This window comes from Mastomys coucha, unplaced genomic scaffold, assembly GCF_008632895.1.
Source record: "Mastomys coucha isolate ucsf_1 unplaced genomic scaffold, UCSF_Mcou_1 pScaffold5, whole genome shotgun sequence".
In the NCBI taxonomy this organism is placed as follows: domain Eukaryota; kingdom Metazoa; phylum Chordata; class Mammalia; order Rodentia; family Muridae; genus Mastomys; species Mastomys coucha.
Genome location: NW_022196911.1, coordinates 73,106,825 through 73,116,103, shown reverse-complemented (window position 1 = coordinate 73,116,103; position 9,279 = coordinate 73,106,825). Strand labels below are relative to the sequence as shown.

The 9,279-nt window shown below is 55.5% G+C and overlaps 1 protein-coding gene across 8 annotated transcripts; it reads right to left on the bottom strand.

The window, feature by feature from the left end:
- On the bottom strand, window positions 1-7,885 carry Coro6 (coronin 6). Of its 8 annotated transcripts, none has more exons than XM_031352253.1 (11): window positions 7,714-7,885; window positions 6,371-6,630; window positions 4,693-4,815; window positions 4,136-4,265; window positions 3,861-4,042; window positions 2,582-2,701; window positions 2,079-2,183; window positions 1,842-1,987; window positions 1,502-1,559; window positions 1,180-1,410; window positions 1-1,091 (listed from the first exon to the last, which is right to left on the bottom strand). In XM_031352253.1, the coding sequence occupies exons 2-11, from the start codon at window positions 6,566-6,568 to the stop codon at window positions 966-968; spliced, it is 1,419 nt and encodes a 472-aa protein (XP_031208113.1). In that variant the 5' UTR covers window positions 6,569-6,630; window positions 7,714-7,885; the 3' UTR covers window positions 1-965. The 8 variants fall into 8 exon arrangements, with proteins under 8 accessions (XP_031208113.1, XP_031208116.1, XP_031208112.1 ...); XM_031352256.1 differs by having other exon boundaries at window positions 1-1,088; XM_031352252.1 differs by having other exon boundaries at window positions 6,371-6,570.
- Window positions 7,886-9,279: the final 1,394 nt, after the last annotated feature.

The following is a 9,279-nucleotide window of genomic DNA, read 5'->3' as shown; positions in this document are numbered from 1 at the left end:
TGCGTTTCTACCTAACTTTATTGGGGAGAAGTGCCCACGGGGGTGGGAGGTGGGTGGGGTCTTGGGAACCTCAATGCAAAGATGGATGACCTGGGATAAAAAGCTGCCTGGTGGGTCCTCAGTCCAGCTTGCATTTGCTAGGTTTCCTCAGCCTTCTAAAAAGGGACTGGGGTACCCTCTAGTTTGGATAAGTCCTGGTTCCCTCGTGGTGCTGTGGGGAATGGGGGCAGCATATTGGCCCTCTGTGCAAGAGGCACAGACTGGTACTTAGTAAAATATTTCATTAGTTATGCCTCAGTGTCTTTAAAAGAGTCAGCTGAGTGCTGAAGTGTGTGTGTGTGTGTGTGTGTGTTTTGAACCAACTTCCATGTGCCAGTTCTCCTGAGATTTCTCTGGTGGGGTCTGTTTGTCTCCAAGAAGCTGCCCTCTCTGGAAGTGGGAAGATGGGAAGAGCCCTCTGTCGTAGACTGATGGTTGGAGCCAGTGGGTTAAGCTCTCCCGGCAGGCAACAGAAACGGGGCGGGGCGCTGCTTATTAGGAGAAATGGTGGGAATTTCCTGAGATTCTGGGGATAGCGGTTGAATCACCGTTCCTGTGAGGTCAGGCTTGAGCCCCTCAGTATTCTCAGACATCACGCTAATACCAAGCACTTCCCCTGCCCAGGGTAAGGGACAGAGAGAGACACCACCTCACTTTGAAGCACCACTGCTAAGGCCACATTATCCCAGGCTCCCCGAGGCCTGATCCTGCGAAGTCCGGGGACCTAGTACGGAGCTCAGTCCCTGCCACTTAAGATCTGTGTGTTCAGGCCTCCTGTGGGAGATGGAGTTTCTTTTCTGAACTTTTCCCTAATTCCAACCCCAGGAGGCAGGGTGCTGAGTTCCAGACCAAAAGCCGGTGCTGCCAGTCGATGCGCCCCGCCCGGTTGGGTCTGCAGTGTGCAGAGCTTCGCAGCACGTACGGTGCTAGTCCGTGCCGTCCACCAGCTCACAGAGCATGTTTTCCAACGCAGTGATGCGCTCCTCTTGGGCTTGCACCCGCTCTCGGAGGGCCTTGATCTCCTCCAGCAACGTCTCCAGGGTGTGCTGCTGCTGACATGCGGAAGACAGAAGAGATCATGGCAGAGAGCAGGAGGCAGGGGATAGAGTCAGGGTGGCGTGGTCAGATCTCAGAGCTTACCGACAAGGGGGCCTCGCTGGCTGACTGACTGCACCGAGGACTGGCCGGAGGGCGCACATCTAGGATGTTGCGTTTGGTGACCCGGAGCTCACGGTGTTTGGGGGGAACGTAGCCTTCCTTCAGCGAAATGAGCACAGGTTCTGCATCCTGACCCGATAGCCACTCATCAGCTTCCAGGGCAGGCTCAGGGCCAGGCGTGTCCGGGTATAGGTCATCCTGGAACAGGTCTGACTGAGGGGGTGGGTGGACAGGAGGGCCTGTGTGAGCCGGGCGCTGGATGGCTGTGTTTGAACGCTTTCCAGCCAACACCCTCTTTCCTCACCTTTCGCGGTACAGTCATGATGATGGGTTCACATTTTCGTTCGTGCAGCTTGTAGAACCTACGAGGGAGCGGGAATCCTGACTCCCCATCCTTTTTAAAATCCCTATGTCTGTGACTAAGGTGTTGAAAGTCAACACGCCGAGTAACTACCATTCACACACATTATCAGTTTTGGATTAAAACACCTCTGTTGGAATGTCAGGCTAGTGGGACAGTGTGGGGTTGTCATTGAAAAAGACTAGTATGGCTCCTTTCTTTTTCCCAAAGAACAGCACGATTAGGGGAAGTCCCGGAGCTTGAGGAAGAGAGGCAGGGGGACAGGAGGGACAAAAGTGCTGACCTGGCGATTTCACATTTGCTGACATCCAGTCCCCGCTTGGGCATGAAACCCATACCCCGTTGCGGTTCTTTGCTGCTAAATGTGTTCAGATAATGCACGAAAGGTGGCTCTTCCGTAATTTCAAAGTACCGAATGCTACTGTCACCCTGCAAAACCAGTCAGTTTAGACGGCACTGCCAGACACCGTGCTCACATCTTCATCCTAAGCCCTGGTTCTTCCAGCCCAGCCTCCAGCACCTTGCCACACAAGTAGACAATGCTGGAGTCAGGATCGTAGAACGGTAGTAACACGCCATTGCTTGTGTCCATCTCCTGCAGGGCCACTGGTTCTTCGAAGTTGTTCTGCCAAGCACAGGGAGAGTGACCAGCCCTGCTCCTCCTCCCGGGTTACTTCAGAATTCGCTTTATGGCCACCCCAAATCCCATGCGTTTCCAAGACAGCTCTGGTGAGAGCTACAGGCTCTTCTAGACACGTCTTTCCCTTTCCCTCGCATAGTAACACCCTGTGCGGTTGCATGCAGTCACAGCAAGCCACCCCCAGGGACTAGGCATCACCAGGAGGGGGCGCCAGCACGAGCTCCTTCAGGCGACGCAGCAAAAAACGGGGCAGTGTTGGGTGTGAGGTGGCAGCAACCTTCAGCCCTGTCGGAATGGGCATACCCTGCGGGTGCGGGGCGCCTGGCCCCTCGCCCGTGATGCCAGCCCCCGGGGCACACACCCCAAGCCTCCAGCTGTGTTACCGGGTCCCACAGGCCTAGCTCTCGCTGGCTCATGCGGGTGAATCCCGTGGTGAAGATATGACCCAGCCGCGTGAAGACAGCCCGCATGGGCCTCATCCCCTCGTGGGCTGCAAACCTCTCCTGGGAGGAAGGGGGAGAAGGGAGGAGCATCACCCTGCTGCCTGCCTTCGGGAGATGGAAAGCTGAGTAACCTTGCCAACCTGTGTGTGGGGTGGGGTGGGGAAAAGGGAGTCCTAAGAACGCAGCTTCTCAGAGGTCAGTGGCAGGACCCTGGCCTGGAGAAGATCAGGGCTGAAAGAGAGCAGGAGGCCTGGAGCTCTCAGCAGGTTCCAGTCCTTATGCACCCTCAAAGGCTGATCACTGGGGCAGGTGAGGTCTGCAGGCATCCTAGGGTTGCGATGGAGTTCAACCCACAAGGGAGCCCCGTGCTCCGCTTGGGCCTCTTGGGCCGGGCCACCACTCAGGAGGGTGCTCCTGGTTGACCCTGCAAAGCGAGTCAATGCGCCCGCCTCGGCCTGGCCTACCGGGTCCCAGAGTGCGAGTTGCCGCTCACTCATCCTGCTGAAGCCGGTGCTGAGCAGCTTCCCGTCTGCGGTGAAGACGGCCCGCAGCGGGCGGGCGCCCTCGTGAGGCCGGGCTCGCTCCTGCTCGCGGGGTTAGTGGGTTAGAGTGCCCTCCCACCCGCCCTCCAACTCCCAGCCGCGCCACGCCTGTGCTCCAAGCAGACATGCAGGCACCCAACACCCCAGGTTAGAAGGAGGCGGCCACGACAGGGCCGTTGGCCTCCCAGGGCACCCAGCTGGCACAGGCAACTCTTGAGGGTTGTTTTCATCCCCACCCAACGGGTCAATGGGTGGGAAGGGGGTCAGGTCTCGGTGGTCAGGCCCCAGACCCTGGAAGTTGGCGTTGGATATCTGAGAGGAGAGGGTCCTGGAGCTCAGGTTTCATGCAGATTCTGGTTGGAGGATGGAGTTTCCAGCTTCTCCCTCCTCAATCTCAAAGCAATGAGCCCTCCTCGGAGCTCTTAGATGTATGGGAGGGGAGCGAACCAACCGGAGCAGGCATAGGGTTGCAGTCTGGGAGCTTACTCAGGGTAGGGATTGAGGCTGTTGAGCCTGCAAGGGGTGCGGAGGGGTGGGGGTCATGACTGATCTCTGGAGTAGGGATAAAACAGGTAAAAGCTGGGACCAGAGGCTCTGATGACTGGGTATTAGGCGCTAACCGCTATTGTGAACAAGGGGTGCTAGCTAGGGAGTAGTCAGCCAGGCCAGGCACTCACCGCAACCACTTGACTCTTCCGGGGGTCAATGATGCGCAAGGTCTTGTCCTTGCAGGTGGTGGCTAGCAGGCTACCATTACTGTTCCAACACACGCTGTGGATGACGTCTGGGTGTATGTCGTCCAGGCTCAGCAGTACCTCCCCAGTGCCCACATTCCAGATGATGATCACGTTATCACCACCTGCCCAGAGAGACCAGTCGTATCATCCGTGGCCCGCCTTCCTCACTCTCACTCTCACCTATAGTAGGGACCCTCCTTAGCCCCACCCCAGACCTGCACTGAGCAGGACATTCCTGGCAGTAGGATGCCAAGACAGGATGCCCACACGCTTGGAGTGGCCCTCGAGTGTGATGACGGGTTCAGTGATGTTCCGCACAGGGGTGTAGTCTGGAATCTGCCACACCTAGGTAGGAAGAAAAGCAACAAGTAGGTGGGGGATACAGAGATGGCTCCGCCCACTTAGCGCTATTGGTCCTCTTGAGTGGTACAATGCAGGGTCAAATGCAGGACAAAACTGGGTGGTTCCAGCACCCGGAAGCAGCAGTTCAGAACCAGGCAGCATTGTGAGCTCTCCAAAGACCGCCTCACTCACTCTGTCAGGAAAACTTCAGAGTGCTGTACCCCTGCTCTTAGGGCCCCAAGTTATCCATGGTTATAATTAGTTCTAGGCAGTGCATTCTGGGAGGGCATGGGGATGTATTTAACTAAAAATAAACTGGGCAGGACAGGGCAGAACTCCCGGCCTCTGCTCCTTCTATCACCTTGCCCAGCACAGGTGAGGCACCTCCCTGCTCCCCAGCCCAGCTTGGCAGCATCCACGTGGCTCCTACCATGACAGTGGTGTCATCTGAGGCACTGGCGATGACGTTGTCATTGTGTGGGCACCAGTCAATGTCCAGCACAGGGCCAGTGTGCCCAGTGACCAGTGGGTAGTTCTTATCCACTCGTCCTGTCTGGAGGGTCAGAGAGGGAGATGTGGGATCACTGTCATGTGTGTGTGTGTGTGTGCACATGTGTGCACATGTGGCACACACACACACACTGCTGGGAATGGAACCCAGGGCCCAGCACTTGCTAAGTAAATGCTCAACCACTGAACTGCATCCCAGGCCCTGGCCCTCCTGTGTGTGGTTCTGGAGTGGGCAGTAGATTTGTTTACCTCTCTATTCTGTATTATTAGTTTTCTCTTTGTAGACCATTTTTAGAATCTAACCCCCACCCCCAGTCCACTCCTTGAACTTTGCTGGAGATGCACAGTGTGAAAGCATTTGTATTGGGGACTCTGGCTCAGAGAGACAGGATGACTTAATAAAGGACCCACAGCAAGACACAGAACCCAGACTTGAATTAAAATCCAGTGTTCTTCAAAAGACATTTAGAGAAGGATTTAAAAAAAAAAAAACATAAGGTCTCATTATGTTTATTAGCCTGGGCTGATCTTGCCTTGATCTCCCCAGTGCTGGGCTTACAGACATGTACCCACACACCCTGTGAGGAGGACGTACTTGAGCCTGTTCCCCAAGTTGGGAGTACCTTTGGCAAGCCCCCGGAGAAAGAGGTCTACCTGAGTGAGTGACCCTGAATGCAGTGGCTTAGTCCCTGGGGCAGCTCTCCCTTGGAGCCACAAGCAGCAGGCTGTCTTGATGTGGATTAGCCCTTACCCAGGGCTGGCACTCACTTTTCTTTTTGTTTTCGTGAGTAATTTGTGGGAGCTCTGAAGAGTCTGCAGGGGTTGGCGTTGGCCCAGAGCATGCAGTCTGGGAGAGAGGGTGGCTAAATGGCATCGAAATGGCAGTCATACTGGGGGAGGAGGTGGCTCTGGCTGAAATGTGAGCTGTTGGGATGGTGTCTCTGGATGGTGTCTGCATTGTCCAGCGTGAGTCATAGGCTATTGTCAGGCCTGTTCCTGACCTCGCCACTTGTGAGGTCTTCTTTAGCAAGGTATAGGGCTCAGTATCTAGGTCAAGGTTATGCCTTGGGGTATCTATCCTGGGGTACAGATGGCTAAGTGTCTGCAAAGGTGGCAGTTAGTGTCTGGTCCTTTCCCCATGTGCAGGGGAGGGAGGGTTCTGGCTATTGTAGTTTTTCTCTCTTTAGTTTTATCCACTCCCAGCATCAGAGTCTGAACATACACTCTTCCCTCCCTCTCCCTCCACCTCTCCCTTCCCTTCACTGTGTGTGTATGTATCTGTCTTTGTTTCTGTCTCTCAGATACAGCCAGAGTCTGACTGGACCTTGGTCTGCTGCACCCCAACCATTTCCATCACTAACTCCCATCTTGGTTTCTGCTAGGAACACGGTGCTCCTAGCAGAACTAGAGACTGGGCACAGGTCACCCTGATATTGCTGTTCCCCACTATTCTTTGTGGGTTTGGCAAAGACAGAGTACCCAGTCCACACAGACTGCCCTTCTGGAGGCCTGGACTTCAGTGAGAAAAGGCTAGTGTGGGATATCCCAGAGACCCCAGCCAGTGCCCTCCCAATTGCTTCCTTCCCCTCACCCCTCACCTTGGCCAGAGGCAGGACAATGAAGGCACCTCCACCTCCAGCCTCCACGATAATGGCTAGAAATTTGGGGTTGACGGCACAGAAGGCGCTGTCCCATGTGACCTTGGATACCCGGATGTCCTCATAGGCCTGGTCAGCCTTTGCTGCCTGACCAAACACATGGCGGAACTTGCTTTGCCGAACCACACGCCGGCTCATGGCTGGGGGCACAGATAGGGGGTATCAGAGTCTAGAGGCACGTTGGTCCTTAATCCTGTGAACTGTGGGAGGGAGGAACGAGTGAGTGGGATTATCTGGCAAGGATCTCCAAAGTGACCAAAGTCTGAGGCAGGTTTTTGGCACCTGTCTCATGTTGTTTAATACAGGACAAGGATGGGGAGTCTCACCACTTCTTAGATACACCGGTTAGGGGGATAGTGGAGGCTGACACAGGGCTCAAACTTCCTGCAAGACCAAATAGTTTGAGGAGCAGTATCAGTGGGTCCCCTCATGCTGCTAGTCATGGGTGAGTACCTCTTTGCAAGTGTTTGTCCCTCCGAATGGCACCCCACTCAGAACCCTCTCTTTTAGTCAGTGGACAAGGCTAGCTAGGTAGGACGGCAGCCCTCAAGATCCCACATTCGCATAGCTGACAGAGTTCAAGCCGATGTGTCTTTTTCTACAGATTGGCCAAGAGAAAAGGCCTTCCTGTTAGTCATGTCCCCTACTGTTTTTAGCAGATTCCTCCTGAGATGTGGGGTATGTAGTATGAGGCCGATCTTCCTTCTGTCCACTTCACCATGCACCGTTTTCTCGGGGGTCGGGTGTGTGTGGGGAGCCCTGGCTATGGTCATCTGACACAAATATTCAGCCTCTTGGGTGCGATGCCTGTGCTGGCTAGTAGGTTCTCTTGAGGGTGGGAGCCCTCGACCCCACCTGCAAGGACCGACCAGATGTGCAACCAGGGAGGAGGTGAGGTCCTCTTTCTGGTGCTACGGACCTCAGCTTCTGAAGCTTAGCTATGCTTGCTACCCTTCCCAAGGGGACACAGCAGGTTCTCCCAAAGGCCAACTGCTTCCTGCCCCTCCCTAGCCCCGGCATCCTTGTGCCCTTCAAACCGCTTCTGCAGCCCCAGGCCAGAAGGCCGGCCTACTCGCCCCCTCTTCCAGCCTCCTGCCCCGGCAGTACGTTTCGTATGAGACTAGGTGTCTCCTCGCCAGCCGCTGTCCGGCCAAATATAGACACCAAGTCCGCCCTGCCGGACCGAATTTAGCGGCGGGGGAGGGGGGCCGCAGACCTCTGCCCCCTCCAGAGACCCCGCCCGCGCCGTTGGCTGCGGTGGTGGAGGCGGGGAGGTGGGGTACCTGGTCCTAAGCCGGGCGGAGGTGCTCACACTGCGACTCCTCTGCAGAGCGGGCCGGGGTATGCGGAGGGCCGAGGAGGCGGCGTCCGTGCGTCCGGGCCAGCGCGTTCCGGCCACTGCCTGCGGCTCTCGGCTGCAGGCTCCGTTGCAGTCCCAGCTGCTGCTGCCATCAACCTGAGGGGGCGGGGCCGTCCGGGGGCGGGGCCAGGTCAGAGCGGCCACGCCCCGTCCAGCGCGGGAAAGTCCGGCGTCTCAACTCCGCCGTGATACAGGAAAAGTAAGTGTGTGTGCGCTTGCGGGGTGTTGGTGCCGCGTGTCTCCCCGTCCTCTCCCCAACCCCCGCCCTCGCAGACAGGTTCGGGAGGCCCAGCGCTTGATCCACAGAGGGACACGGAGACTGGGAGCCACCGCGCGAGATCAGGTGCCTGCGCGCCGCATTCCTGCCGCAATCGCGCAGCTAATTTAGTCGTTCCCAGCGGGCGGGGTTGTCCCGGAACAGCCACGACCCGCCGGGAAGAGGCCCCAGAAGATACTCTGGGGGAATCGTCTCAGTCGTTTGATGAGAGTCTAAGGCTGGCCCAGGGCAGCTGTGAGACTGCGGCTGTTAATAGCGATGGCAATTGTTTGAGAACTTAAAACATTGGCACCGGTATGGGCATTTCATCACTATTAGAAGGTTCTGTGAGCCACGGCTTAAGCCGGTAACTCAGAGACCAAGCAGAGAAAAGTGAACCAGGTTCAAGGGGAAGATGTTGGCACAGATATTTGGGCATATTTTAGAGGTCAGAGAGACCAACTCTGAAGATGTTTGAGATGATCCGTCTATTTTAGGTCAGAATCCCTCACCTCCAAGACCCAGTCTTGAGTAGTGTTCAAGGTCAAGAAGATAAAGTGCAGTTTCTCGAGTTGCTGTTTACTCGATGTTTGCCCTTGAGTTCTTGACTTCTTCCCTCCCATCTTAAATTCTGGAGGGCAGTATGGGGCCAGCTTCAGGCAGCACATAGATTCAGTAGTGCAGTTTTCCAGAGACCAGTGTGTGTATATGTGTGTATGAGCGAGAGAGAGAGAGAGAGAGAGAGAGAGAGAGAGAGAGAGAGAGAGAGAGAGAGAGAGAGAGAGCGCAAAAGCACGAGGGTGTCTCTAGGCTTGTTTCGCAGGAGGGGCTTTAGGTATTCAGTGGCTTGTAGAGGAACAGAACCAGAAATTGTTGGTGCTACACAGAGAATTCATGGCTTCCATGTGTGCCTAACCCCAAGGAGGGATGGAGTCTTTTACCTTAAGATTCCAGGTCCATGGTTAGCTCACACCGATCTGAGGGCATAGTCTAGTAATCCAAGTTCAGTTCTCAGAACCCATACAGCATCCATCTATAGCTCCAGTTCTTGGGAACTGGATTAGCCCTTACCCGGGGCTGGCACTCACTTTTCTTTTTGTCTTGGTGAGTAATTTGTGGGAGCTCTGAAGACTCTGCAGGGGTCCTCCCCCTCGCTTCCACAGGAACCAATACACATGCAGGGAAAATATCCATACACATAAAGTTAAAAACAAAACACCAGTCAGGCAAGGA